Source organism: Hylobates moloch, unplaced genomic scaffold (assembly GCF_009828535.3).
Source record: "Hylobates moloch isolate HMO894 unplaced genomic scaffold, HMol_V3 SCAFFOLD_4, whole genome shotgun sequence".
Taxonomy (NCBI): Eukaryota; Metazoa; Chordata; class Mammalia; order Primates; family Hylobatidae; genus Hylobates; species Hylobates moloch.
In genome coordinates, this window is record NW_026652279.1 from 88,165,598 (window position 1) to 88,180,570 (window position 14,973).

General features: G+C 33.9%; 1 protein-coding gene across 7 annotated transcripts in view; it reads right to left on the reverse strand.

The window, feature by feature from the left end:
* Positions 1–5,002: 5,002 nt before the first annotated feature.
* PDS5B (PDS5 cohesin associated factor B) overlaps positions 5,003–14,973 on the reverse strand; it is a 190,245-nt gene continuing 180,274 nt past the window's right edge. For 4 of the 7 annotated variants that reach the window (XM_032150506.2, XM_032150503.2, XM_058437676.1 and 1 more), the window contains exons 32-35: positions 10,365–10,804; positions 10,164–10,274; positions 7,596–7,731; positions 5,003–5,907 (exon numbers count right to left, since the gene is read on the reverse strand). In XM_032150506.2, the coding sequence (XP_032006397.1) occupies positions 5,872–5,907; positions 7,596–7,731; positions 10,164–10,274; positions 10,365–10,804 (723 nt within the window). In that variant the 3' untranslated portion in view covers positions 5,003–5,871. The remainder of the gene's footprint in view (positions 5,908–7,595; positions 7,732–10,163; positions 10,275–10,364; positions 10,805–14,973) is intronic. The other 3 variants (XM_032150509.2, XM_032150505.2, XM_032150511.2) reach the window with 2 other exon arrangements.

Sequence of the window (14,973 nt, forward strand, 5' to 3'; positions counted from 1 at the left end):
TACTTCTCACAATTTCTATCACTCTTATTGTGAAATGAATGAACAAATTGTCTAGACTACTAATATAACTTAATAAAACTGGGGGGCTTCTATTCTTACACTCTATTAGCCATTCTCATCAACAGAGTAGTATTTTTAAAAATTAACACAAAGAAACCTTGCCACTCTCCTACTCAAAGCCTACAATGGATTCCTATCAACTTTTGAACAAAACTGCCAAGAGACATCATAGGTGTGATCTGGCTCTTTCTTATCTCCTTTCTATCCTACCCCTTCATTCATCTTTTGCTCAGTTAAACTCCAGAAACATCAGCCTTCTTGAAATCCTTGATGCACAAAGTTCATTCTTGCCTAAAGACTTTCATACTTATTCTTCCCTCTGCCTGGAATACTCTTCTCCCAGATATTCATAAGGCTTGATGCCTCACTTAATTGAAGTCCATGCTCAGATGTCACCTTCTCAAAGAAGCCGCCTTTGACTACTCTGTGTCAAATAGCATTCCTGCTGGGGAGCTGGACGGAACAGCCTGAATGAAATCTCCTGCAGGCTTGCTGTGCTAGTCTGTCATATAATGCATGTCTTACCATTAAGACATTTGAAACAACCAGATTGAGTCTAACTAAAGTTGCAACCCAGGCTCAACTCTTGAAGTGATCAATCTCTACAATGAATGCCTAAAAGAAAAAACGGCAAATCTTCTCTTGGGAGAAAAATCACATCAACTTCAATCCTTTAGTACTTTTAATTCAATGTCCTCAAATAAGAAAAAAGTTACAAGATCCACACAAGGAAGGAAAAAATGTGACGAGGAAAATTTTGATGGATGTTCAATAGAAAAAACAGTTAAAAGAATCAGATCGACAGATGATTGAGAAGTTGTAGTTAACTGGTAAAGATTTGGACTACATAATTAAGAGAAAAGGGGAAAAGATGAGTAAAAAGAGACTTTCAACAGAGAACTGAAATCTATACATATTATTAACTGGACATTCTAGAACTGAAAAATACAGTTTTTTTGTTTGTTTGTTTGTTTGTTTTAAAGACAGAGTCTCACTCTGTCCCCCAGGCTGGAGTGCAGTGGTGCGATGATCTCAGCTCACTGCAACCTCTGCCTCCCAGGTTCAAGCGATTCTCCTACCTCAGCCTCCAGAGTATCTGGGATTACAGGCACCAGGCTAATTTTTTTACTTTTAGTAGAGACAGGGTTTCGCCATCTCAGCCTCCCAAAGTGCTGAGATGACAGGTGTGAGCCACCACACTGGCCTGAAAAATACAATATTTGAAATTAATAACTAATTGAAAAGTTAATGGGAAGAACAGAAGTAGCAAAAGAAATCTGAAGATGGATCAACAGAAATATCCAAAATGAAGCACAGAGAGAAAAAGAGAGTGGAAAGAACAGAAAATACACTTAAAGGCAGATGGGATACAAGCAATCTAATAGATGTATAATTGGAATGTCAGAAAGAAAACAGTGTAGAATATGTGAAGAGATAACAGCCAAAAATGTTTCCAAACTGATGAAAGACATGAACCAGTCAGTAAACTCTAAGCAAATTAAATAAAATGAAAATCATACCTAGGCATACCATAGTCAAAGTGCCGAAATCAAGAAATTAAAAAAAAGAAGAAGAAAAATGAACCAAGATGATAGCACAAAATGATTCTTAAAAAAAGAACACAGCAAAAACGGAAAATCTATGGGTAAATATGAGAACATAGACTATTCAACAAGGATAGTGTAGCATTTTTATACTGAAAATAGACAACAACTTTAGCACAAAGGATAGAGGCAGATACAGTTGAATTGTTTTGAACTTTTTGCATTGTTCTGATGGTGGCAAAAGCATTAATCACAGACTATAATAAGCCAAACATAAATACTGTAATTCTAAAAAAATAACACAATCAGGTGTAACTAAAAAGCTAATGGAAGAGATAGAATAATAAAAAGCACTTTAACTGAGCCAGAAGGAGGCAGGAAAGTAGAAAATAAAGGAGAGACTGGTATAAAAGAAAATAAATAGCAAAATGGTAGATTTAAAGTCAACTATATAAGTAACTACACTAGAGCTTAAACACTATTAAAGAACAAAGATTCTCAGATGAAAGAACAAAATCCAAGTATAAAATGTTTACATGATACACATTTTAACCATGAGAACATAAGTATGTTGAAAATAAAAGGAAAAGTTTTATCATGCAAACAATAGCTGAAACAAAACTACATTAATACCAAGCAAAGTAGATTAAAAATATTCATAAAGATACCAAGTGACATTTTAAATTATAAACCATATCACTTCATCATGAAGATATAACAATCCTAAACTGTATGTTTCAAAGGATATAAAATAACTTCTCCACCTATCATTAGTACTTTCTATCCTACTTTTCCTTTTTTTCACTGCATTTTTCACAATCTGACATTATATATTAATTTTTCTTTTTTTCTTTTTTTTTTTTTTTTGCTTATTCACCCACCTCTAACATAATGAAAGTACCACAAAAGCAGGGACTTGCTCTTGATCACAGTTTATCCGCTGCAAAACTGAGTAAAATTTTTGAGTGCCTGGCACATAGAAGGCACTCAATAAATGTTTGCCGAACGAATTAATAAAACTGCTACTGGCAACTTATTTATTTAGTGCTTATTTTTAAAGTTTATATTATACATTTATTTTGTTCAGTTACGCAATTATTTAACTTAAATAATACTTACAATTCTCTGTCCGCCAACATTTTGCATGAGAAGTTTAAACAAAAGGTTTGGAAAAACTTACTGAGATGTGTTTCCACTTCATGAAACAAAGGCTCCAAAATTAAAAATCATCAAATGTGCCTCTCCATTTAGTATTTAAATATATATATGTTGATTTACATAAACAAAATAATACAATTATATTAGCTTTTATGTTTATTCAACTTCACAGAAATCCAAAAATGTGTCTGAAAATTGGCTATCTATTTAAATAGCAATTGTTCATTATGGTGACATAATACTATGTGGTGGCAGAGATATGCCTAATTTAAGCAAATTCTTAAATTCCTGACATTCTTACAAGTGGACAAAAGGAAATCTTAAAAATCAAACTTACAAGTTATAAGAAGATATAGAAAGTAATTTAACCTTTAATACCTGGAATAAGTTTTACAGCCACATTTGTAATTTACATATACAGTGGAGATCACTGAAAAAGCTTCCTGTTGCACTGCAGCAAGAAATTTTATTATAATGTAGACTAAACAAATTTGCTACAGAGTGCAGCAAGATAACCTCACTGAGGAATAAGATTTTCATAATGGAACTTGTTACAGGGAGTTAAATATTTTCTTAATGTTATACAGTACATATTTTCAAAATGAACATTATCACTGAAAGTTTGCTAACAATTGTTAGCAATTAATGTTTTATACACACTTAATTTTACTGTAAAGTATGTGGCTCTCCAAATGTTACTACATGAAATGTTAAGTTTAAACATAAGATAATCCCCTAAGATGGAGACTCAAGACATCAAAACTTTGATCATTATTGCACCTATTTTTCTACAAAAAAAAAAAAAAAAGAAAAATTTACATCATAATCCACCCAAAAAAAGAACAGACAGGTCGTAAAATTACAGACTCATTGGCATTGAACATAACAAAATCTACAATGAACATTTTTTTGTGAACTGCTGTACAGCATTACAAAAATGTGCAATGAAATTTGGTTAACTATGGATCATGCAAATAAAAATCCTTCACAATCATTTTTTCGTATGTTTTATAAAATGTTCTTAATATTTCCATAAACATTTCCGGTGCAATTTAATCAATGACAAAAATACAAAGCTATTCCTTATTCTTTATGTTATAGATTTTAAAACATGCCTTTGTACTGCTGAAACAGAAATTATGTGTTTGGGAGAACCGAGCTAAGGAAACATTTCAAAACCAATGTATCTTGATCCAACCTGAGCTGCTTTGATATATGACAGCCTCTCATAATTACTGGTGTCAGTATTGTTGTAAATGAAGAATAGTTAAATATGGAGAGATTAAGACACAATTCAAAACATTTTTTGAAAAATAAATGGCTGTTTCATAAACACGAACAAATCTTTAAAAGAAAAATAATCACATCAATTGCAATATACATTGGCAAATAGTAAAATGTCATTTTCCAAAATAGTAGCTTCTTTATTATATGCCCCATCTATTATCACCAATCTTGGAAATATACCTTAAACATAATGGTGTATCATATGAAAATGTTCCACTATTCAATGTGATAAATTTAATAAGTTAGAATATGATTTTTTCCCCTCTGGTGTTAACCATGAAAAAACATAACAGCACCTAAAATACTAAAATGAAATTAGGTAAGCATTAAGTAGTAACCTATATGTTTTGGTTCAAAATACAGTTTATACAACTGTATAAAGGATACTGCCTTAAGTAATTTATTTCTATGTTTTGCAGATTACAATGAAGAAAAAAAAAGACCTGCTCTAAATCCAAATAAATTTCCACTTCTCCCAATCCGGACAAAGTGGAATTTCATTCAAAGTTCACAAGACTGTGACAACTACAGTAGCTGATATACTTGCATATACCACTTCTACTCTGCCCCACCCCCCAGAATCAATTTTTTGGCTCCAAAATAAAGTACAATAATAAACTCTTGATGAAAAACTATGTTATGGGGCAATCTATCATATACTATGGCTAAATATGAATTTACAGAAAAGAGCACATCCCATTTTCAGCACTTTTTTTTCATAAACATGCAACTCACTATAAAATACAAAACACTTGGCTTTCAAGAACAGCTTTATAAAGACACACTGCATCAATAAAATTTTTTCTTTCTGATTAACTTTACACTGTTATGGAGAACTGGAATATTTCTAATGTGTATATATCAGGTTTTATATTATAGTGTAATTTGCATTTTCTGAACATAATGTTCAAGAGGAAATATTTATACACAATAACATTCTAGACTATTAAAAACTCATTCAAATTACAGAATTTTATTGATACAGTAGATTAATAAAAACTGAAAGGATGATAAAATGGGATAAAGAATTCAGTACATTATTTTATAACACACTCTTTAAAATTAAAATACTTTAAATCTTTCTTCTTAAAATTTTCATTGCCATGAAAGGCCAGAAAATTCTGGGACAAATCAATACTGAGGTGTAAAGTAATCCAAGAACTTCAGGACTATTTCACAATTTGCATGGTTGTCCTCCTATCAGAGGCATCGTTCTGGTGTAATGGCAGACAATTTAGCACCTCTGAAGATTAAGGGTGCCCAGGAGTAAACACTAGGTAAGATACACAAAGGGAAGAGACCATTTAACTCTCCAACAAATAGTGACATCAAGAAAATGACACTAATTGTTGAAAACAGATTTTTTTCACAGTAAAATTGCAGAGAATACAAATACAAACACTGACAGATTACTGCTTAAGATCTATCCTAACAAATTCTTTTCAAATCAATAGATCCAATAAACAGTTGGGTACTGTCAGTTTAAAGCCGCAGATAAAAGCTATACAAGCACTTCAGAAGTCAGAAACATTAAAAAAAGAAAAAAGATATTTACAAGTTTCTTCTTTATGTCTACATAGCCATCGCACATTACACTTTCACAAGACTCCGTAGTCAATGTTATCATGCGTATGGCTAAAGCATGTGACCACAAATGTATGGGGTCACCAAAGTAAGGTCCAACTGTCCACTCTTCAGCAGTCCCATTTTGTGCATCAAAGGCTTTATTCAGCCTCAAGCTTGACCAAAAAAAAAAAAAAAAAAAAAAAAAGAGAAGGATTTTTCCAAAGCTTTCACAGGGAAAGTTATTAATTACATTTGTTCATCGCCGTTCCCTTTTAGCACTTCGCCGCCGTACCTTAAAAGGAAAGTCACCAGATGCTTAATTAAAATGGGTATATGTGCATACGATATGCAGTAATCATTTTTAACTAATCTTTATTCTCATTTGTTCCTGATTTTCTTCGCTTTCCTTTCCCTGAAACTTTAAATCCTTACTTTCTGCCCTGGCATCACATATTTAGACCTCTATAACATTTGAACCCTTACAGGCTCACAGACTTCCCCTGAACAGTGAAAGAAAAAAATTATTTTACTTTTCTAATAATTTTAAAGAGAAATGAACAGAAATCAATGTCCACAGCAAGAAAAATAACTCAAACAGATTAATCATCTTTCTATTTATGTTTCCTGTGGTAAATGAAAACACTTCACATTTATGAACTTACATTATCTTTCTGGGAAAGTAGTTACTGAGTTTCGATCTTAACAATTATCAATACAGTAAAATAACCTAAAATTCAAACATATTATCATTTACTGGCAAGCACTAATGAAAGCATAAAACCAGTTCAAAAAATGTCAATATTAACAATAGGAATATAAAAGAGGGTTTTAATTTACTATGTAGTTTTTCTCTGATGAAGACATCAATCGTTACTGACTCTTCAGCCTTACTTTGATGTTCTCCCCCAAAACCCTTTAAGAAACAAGCCAAACTAATTGGAGGCCACAATTAAGCATATTTTCCTGTGTACTTAACTCACTTATTCACAAAAATGAATCCTGGTACAGATAGGAGTTCTGATTCCATTAAATAGGACAAACAGAAGAGACCAACTCTGAGACTTGATTATAGAGCTTGGGTTTCTCAAACAAAGATGGGAGAAGAGCTTCTACTTAAATGTACTGTATTTTTTCTTAAGAGAAATATCTGAGTTGTATTAACCGGTAGTTATTTATTTATTACTTTAAAAGTCAAGAAGGGCCGGGTGCAGTGGCTGATGCCTGTAATCCCAGCACTTTGGAGGCCGAGGCAGGCAGATCACTTGAGGTCAAGAGTTCAAGACCAGCCTGACCAACATGGTAAAACCCTGTCTGTACTAAAAAAAACAAAAACTAGTCGGGCATAGTGGCACTGGCCTGTAATCTCAGCTACTTGGGAAGCCGAGGCAGGAGAATTGCTTGAATCTGGGAGGCGGAGGTTGCATTGAGCCCAGATCATGCACCACTGTACTCCAGCCTGGGCGACAGAGTGAGACACTGTCTCAAAAACAAAAAAGTCAGGAAGTAACACATACCTACTTTTGCAAAATAAGTATGTATTACCAATTTTAGGAATTCTCATTCAGCTCAAACTTCAATTCCAAAGGCTGATTTTATTCTGTGTAACTAACTTCTAATTTCTATTATGAAACCCAAATAGAAATACCAAACAGAGAGTTGTAAAATATAAACAACAGTATACTTAATGGGTATCAGTGCCCTAAAATCAAGGTACAACTTAAATGCTTAAAGTGTCAATATTAGAATGCTGTACATTCAGTTCAGACTTGACATTTACATTCTCACTAAGCTACACCTATTTGCTTAGTTTCGGGTTTCCATAAAAGATGTTCTCCATTACCCAACCTGGTAGATAAAATGATGCTATAAACTAATGAAGTAAAATATACAAATACTAAACAAGTACTAAATGATCTAACCAAACATTTACTAACTCTGTTTTTATATCCCACACCACTCACAGAAACTTTGAACACATACATTTACTGTAGAAACTTCCTCCTCCTCTGTTTCTTCCTGTGGAATATCATCGACAGGAGAGCTACCCTGAAACACATCTACTTCTTCACTTGAATCATTTTCCTTAGTAGCTGCTTGTTTGGAGCGTCCTACACGGCTAGAGTAAAACACATATAAAACACAATGAATGTTCCTATCTTTCAGTAGATTACGTCGTTAGAAGAAATGCTTCAAGCATTTCATCAATTGTCCTATCATGTTTACCCTCAGTTACTTTATGAGACAAGAACATTTCTTTAATATTCTGAATCCTAAACCAGCATTTAATCATAGAATGTTACATATTATCTACCAAGTAACAACAAAAAAAGTGACTGAGAACATACCATAACCTAAAGTCTGCTTTTCCTTTCATCTTTCCTAACGCAGTAAAAGGCATCTACGTCTACTGAGCTGCTCAAAGCAGAAAGGAATTCTGCTTTGAATATAGTGCACCTGTCTTTGTCTGGCCTTATAGATTCTTACAGAGATCTCAAATCCATTCACTTCTCTCCACATCTCCATTGCTACCATCTAATTCAAACCATTCCCATCTCTTGCCTCTTCTCTTTACAAAGTTATCTTTTAAAAGTACAAGAACAGATGATGTTACTGTCACTACAGAGCTCCCTACTGAGCTGAGAATAATTTTGTAAACCTCCTTAACACAGTATATTAAGGAAGAGTAGATGGTCCTTGCCTACCTGTCCATTCTCATCTCTTTCTGCTCCCCAACTCCCCACAACTACAATCCAACAAGCCCTTGCCTTCCTTTAGCTTTCTGATTTTGCCAAGATTTTTTTTCACTTCAGAAACTTCAAATACAGTGTTCATGCCACCTGTTCTCTGCCTGTCTAGCCCCTACTATTCTCAAGATATCAACTCATTGTTACTTTTAAAGAAAAAACTTCCTCACTCCATTAGATGGTGGAAGAACCACGAGCCCATGAGAACAAGAACCATATCTGTTTTGTGTCCCTAGCACCTAGTACTCTCTGAAACACAGGTGGCATCAAAAAATATAGAATAGAACCATCTAATCAAATGGATCCCTCTTAATATTTATTTTTTTAAATTAGAAACATAACTTATCACTTCTATAAGCAATCCAAAATATGTATTTTTTTAACTCATGCTCAAACCAATTTTTTTACTTGGTTTGGTTTTTCAAGATTAATGAAACTATAGAAATTACATGAAACATAATGACAATCTTTTTCAATTTCACTGAGGTCAGAACAAGAAAAAGAAACAAATCCTAACATATGTTAGTATACCAGCTCTAGAAAGAGCTTCCCAGTGAAAGGAAGATAGGCTTCCAAGACAGACTACAGAATCTTCTTCTGTACCAAATTTTTTTTTTTTTTAAGAAATACTTGTTTTGTTTAGAACATTCATAGGACTTGTGTAATTTTAGGAGAGCACAATAATCATTTAAACCCTGAATTTTATGATGTCCAAATATAAACAAACTAAAATTATGAGGTTTGTTATTTCCTTGTTACATCATTCATGTGTATTTTATTAAATAAAGGATTCCTTAAGAATTCTTTGTTTAGAAATAGTGATTTGGTTGAATCCACACACATTTATAAAGCTGCCACAAAAATGTACTTACCTTTACTTTTAACCTGATAGAAAAATTACATGGAAGATGGCATGAAGTACTGGCTAGACACCCAGGCAACTTTTCCTCTTCCTGTGGAATACACAGGAATAGGAAAATCTCTAAGATAATTGAGTATTTAACGACAGTACGTTGGCAACTCTGAAAAGTCAAGCCACTGAAGTAATTATGTACGGGTGGGATTACTCTCAGAAAAAGTGTGCTAAATTTCCGACTAATAGAAGACATGCTACTCTATTTCCACTCACATAACTGAGGAGAAAAAATACTGTCAAATCTACAAATTATAGCACTGATACTCTGGTGACACTAAAATTTGGAGTACAGATTGTTACTGTACCTCTCTTATAAATGTGTTTGTGTGAACATCTAAAACGATATACATGTTGATGTAGATAAACGAACTGGGTTAGAAAACAAACAAAACCAAGATATCAAACACTTGAGACCAACGTGATAATTTCTATGGATATAATTTTTTTTAAATGATACCTGTTACTTTCCTACTACAAGTTCAAAGAAAAAAAGCAGAAGCATAAGACCTGTTTTCCTTTTTTTAAAGGAAAAGGTGCTAATGAGAAACATTAAAAAAAAAATTGTAGTGTGAAATGACAAGGCAACCTGGTCAATGTGTGGTGATTTTTTAAAAATACCTTATAATTTCTTTAGATATCATAAAGTCTGTAAAGGAAATAATATATTATTTGGTATTCATTTATAAAAATTTGCCTACACCTGTAAAAATGTACAAGATAGTTTATTGAGATATCAATCACTAAGGTAAGTTTATAAAAATTTTATCTTACCTAGTGTAATGGGGCTAAATATATGGAATTTAAATACAGCAATATGTATGTTTACAAATTTAGGAACTTTTGCAAAATAATCTGAAATTGGTTTGAAATGTAATATTTACAACTTACACATTTTTTTTTGGTTGTGATGGTGATGGCGTTTTTGATGGTCTTCCTCGTCCTTTCTGTGGTGTGGACTGTGTGGATTCAATTGCACTAGATTCAGGAGATTCTGCTCTGCTTTGGGGAAGACCCAAATGTGGATAGCATCAAATTATGATTTACAATACACTAACGAAACAGATGCAGTTTAGAGTTACACATGCTTACCTCTGCTGTGCTCTCCTTGACACTCGGTGCTGTTTGCTTTTGGACTTCTGTTCTGTATTTCCACTTTGTCTTTCTTCTTCTTCCTCCTCCTCTGGTGCTGGAGGTCCAGATTTTTTTTTGCTTCCTTTTTTAGAAGTTTTCATTGTTGGCTCTTCTTTTGGTGTACCTCCACCAAGAGGTTTTGGGGGTCGGCCTCTCTTACCCTTTTTTGGCGGACTATTCTGTTCATCTTCATTTTCTAATATATCTTCTTTGAGCCTCTTTTCCTCAGGCCACTGCTGTTCATCTGATTCTGAAGCCGTATGGCCTCTTTTCCGACTTCGCTGACTGCCTTTAGGTTTCTGTTCCTGTACCAACTTAGTCAAGTCATCCATACCTAATTTCTCCTCCTGTTCTGTGACTGGTGTTTTTTTCCTGCCTCTAGGTTTCTCCAATTCAGACTAGGGGAAAAAAAAATCACAATTTATGGTTATGAAATTGTGAGTATACATATTTTGAGGAATGAAACAAAAAAATCTGTTATCCATTGTTGTCCTAAACATGTACCTAAAATATACAGCTCTTAAATACACCAGAACTGTATTTATTTGCTTTTATTATAGTTTTTAATTTTAAAAACTTATCTGGGGTAAAAGGGTACATTTGCACTCTTACTTTTAAGCTAGAGTGTCTTAAAAGGAAACCTCTCAAGATCAGTATCTTACTAAATTATAAATTTTAGTGAAGAGATATCTCATTAAAAAGAGCATTATAAATTCAGTGCTTGGTCCTAAATGACAACTATACTAAAGTATCCGTTTTGACAGTCAGTTTAAGTAATTCTAATTTTACCACACAGTGCATAAGACATAAAATATTAACTATATGTCATGCTTACATCATAAAAGAACTATTATTTTACAAACGGAGGTTGCAAGATACAAAAGGTAAACATATTCATCATTTATTATAAATTTTGGAAACACTTCTGAATTAGAAATACTGCTTCTCTCTAGGTATAACTAACTGATTAACAACAGAAACAACAAAAAACCAGTGGCTTTCACATTTAAAATAAAATCCTAGTCTATATTCAGAGAATCTGTATGTGAACCAGCGTGAATGCTGAAGAAAATCTCCAAAGACCCAAGAATAAATTTTATGTATGAACACTTATAGTACAAAGTTAATTTCCAAAAGTCTGCAGCAATTTATATTTTCAAAAATCACTGAAAAGAAAACAACAAAAACTATCGAATTATCTGTAACTTTTTCTAACTTTAAATTGAGTTTCCTGTGTGTGAACTGCCTAATTACATCCTTCGTATTGTGTCCTTTGTCAACTTTGATTACTGGGGTGTTAGTGGGTTTTCTCTATATTCTTCTATGCTTTTGTGTATGTCTCTATGCTTATTTTTAAGTGTTATTTCTTTTTTATTATTATTATTATTATTTATTTTTGAGATGGAGTCTCACTCTGTCACCCAGGCTGGAGTGCAGTGGCAAGATCTCTGCTCACTGCAAGCTCCGCCTCCCGGGTTCACGCCATCCTCCTGTCTCAGCCTCCTCCAGAGTAGCTGAGACTACAGGTGTCTGCAACCACGCCTGGCTAATTTTTTATTTATTTTTTTATTTTTTAGTAGAGACGGGGTTTCACCATGTTAGCCAGGATGGTCTCAATCTCCTGACCTTGTGATCCGCCTGCCTCGGCCTCCCAAAGTGCTGGGATTACAGGTGTGAGCCACCGCACCCAGCTTTTTTTTTTTTTTTTTGAGACAGAGTCTTGCTCTGTCACCCAGACTGGAGTACAGTGGGGCAATCTCGGCTCACTGCAACCTCTGCCTCCCAGGTTCAAGCGATTCTCCTGCCTCAGCCTCAGGAGTAGCTGGGACTAGAGGCCATGTGCCACCATGCACGGCTAATTTTTGTATTTTTAGCAGAGACGGGGTTTCGCCGTGTTGGCCAGGCTGGTCTCAAACTCCTAACCTCAGGTGATCCACCTGCCTCGGCCTCCCAAAGTGCTGGGATTACAGGCGTCACTGCACCTGGCCTTTAAGTGTTATTTCTTACTTGCTTTGGACTGAACTGTGGCCCCCACCACCAAAGAAAAAAATTGTATGTTGTGTATGTTGAAGCTGTAATCCCAATGTGACAGTATTTGGAGATGGGGCCTTTGGGAGGTATTTGGTTGAGATGAGGTCATGAGGTGGGACCCTCATGATGAGATCAGTGTCCTTATAAGAGGAAAAATCAGTGAGCTTGGGTGCCTTTATTATTCCCCCCACCCCACACCTCTCATGTGAGGACACAAGAGAAGGTGGCATCTGTAACCCAGGAAGACAGCCCTCATCAGGAACCAAATCTGCTGACACCTTGATCTTGTACTTCCAGTCTCCAGAACTGTAAGAAAACACATTTCTGTTGTTTAAGCTACCCAGTGTGTGGTATTTTATAATGGCAGCCTGAGCTGATTAAGACATTATGGTATATCGTTTTAGAATAGAATGTGAGATGAGATTCTAAACTGGATTTTCCACTCCCAAAGACACATCCAACCATTTCAGAATCAATGATTTGTGGTGCTTCCTTTATTTTGTATGTTTTGAACAAGAAGAATATTTATGGACTATCATAACAGAAGCACAGTATTTTACTAATTCTGTATCTGGTAGGGCTGAACCTACCTTTATTTCTCCTCCTTTTATATTTATTTATTCCTCCACACAGACTTGAAACAAAACCATGCTGGAATTTCGCAATTATATATTCAGTTGGAAAAAACTGTCATCCTTTTTTATTCCTTTTTCCTATATAAAACATGGCCTGTCTTCTCTCTCTTCAAGTCCTCCCTATCTCAGTTTTGAGATTTTCTACATATAGGTACTCCCTATTTCTTTTTAAGGTTATATTTAAATCTATGAATCTGTCAATCAATCAATCTAAGTTTGCTGTTGCAATGGTTCTTGTGATGAAGAAAATAATCCCTTTTCCCCTAAATGTACATCTGATACAAAACAAAATTATCAGAGTAATGTTAGTTACAAACATAAATATATACATAGGTAGGGATAGATTTTCAATTGCTTCTTTTATTTTTCTAAGATTACAAAAATAACAATTGGTCAAACATTCTAGAGCAATTTTAAAAAACAGTGCTGACAGCAGGTTGCTTGTTTTGTTCCTGATTTTTAAAAAGAATGCTTCAAGTATTTTGCCTTTAGGAAGAATGGCATTGACTACTGATTTAAAATAGACAAAACTTTTAGCACGTTAAAGATGTATCCTTCTGGTACTAGTTTACTAAAAGTTCCTACTTGTCAAGAACGGATTTTAAGTTTTATTTATGTCCTCTTGGCATGATCTGAAATTATTTTGTTTTTGGTTTTCCCTTTGGTTTATTTAATATACTATTATAGTAAAAGATTTGGGAACATTAAGCTATCCTTACATTCTAAGGAGAGGGGAAGAGCTATACATGACTGGATTTAGTTTGTTTTATTTATTTAGAGTTTTGTGCACAAATTAAAAATTACCTGTTGTTACTCAAAGATGACAAGGTAAAAGAAATGTTAAATTAGAACTAAATTTAAAACGTCACTTCTTATTTTAATTACTACAATTCTTTTTGATGTCCAAAGATCTAAAAAGGTAGATGATTTCCTTTATGCTTTGGAAAAGGTTGGTGGTAGAAAGAAAACCCAATGTCTACTTTCTTGAGAATACTAATCTAGTTTCCTAAAGCACCACTACTGCTCATTTCTTTTTCATTTTGCATTGCAGTTTTAAGAACACAGGTAGTATAAAATTGAGGTTAGAGGCAAAAGATAGGGAAAATATGTTATTTATAAAGCTAAATATTTAAATACAAACGTATATGGAAAATAATTCCTTTGCTGTGAAATTTCAGTGAGAAGCTGGTAACAGGCAAATGAGACCGTGCTCTTTCATTATAATCTACTGGTCTTTAAATTCAACTTGTGTCTCATAATGCTCATCTCTCTGAGAGCACTTCAGTCAAAATTAGCTTATTAATAAGATTCTTCTAGCACCTCTAAAACTGAAGCTAACGTTATACATCATCCATGCCACAACAAATAGCAAAAGGCCTCCATTACAATCATACTAATAGATCTCAAGAGCTCAAAAATTCAAAACAGTTCTATGAAAAATAGACTTTGTTCTGTACTATCCCAAAAGGTAAAAGCAGATGCAAAATTTATAGGATAACAGAATATTAAGAATTAATAAAAACCATGTTTCCCAACTTTTGGAGGATGGGAACACCAAGGTATAAGTGTAGTACACTACAGGTGTGGGTATGAGTGGCCTAGTTGACTTTTCCAACAAATGAAATATATCATGAGCTCTCTGCTTAAAGCATTTTCAACGTGGTGACCAGCTCTCATTAATAATAAAGGAATTTCTGCAGTAAGTGAGAACTAAGAAGACATAATACCTTTTCCAATTCAAGGATTTTCTTCTGTAAATCCAGATAACAAGATTGTTTTCAAGCTAAGTGATCAATTATTAATTTTGCTCATGTGAAAATTTTAAACAGCCAATAAACATCATAACTTACAGTATACATAGTTAGAATTCAGTAAAATTTTAGAATAATTCTTTCACGGCC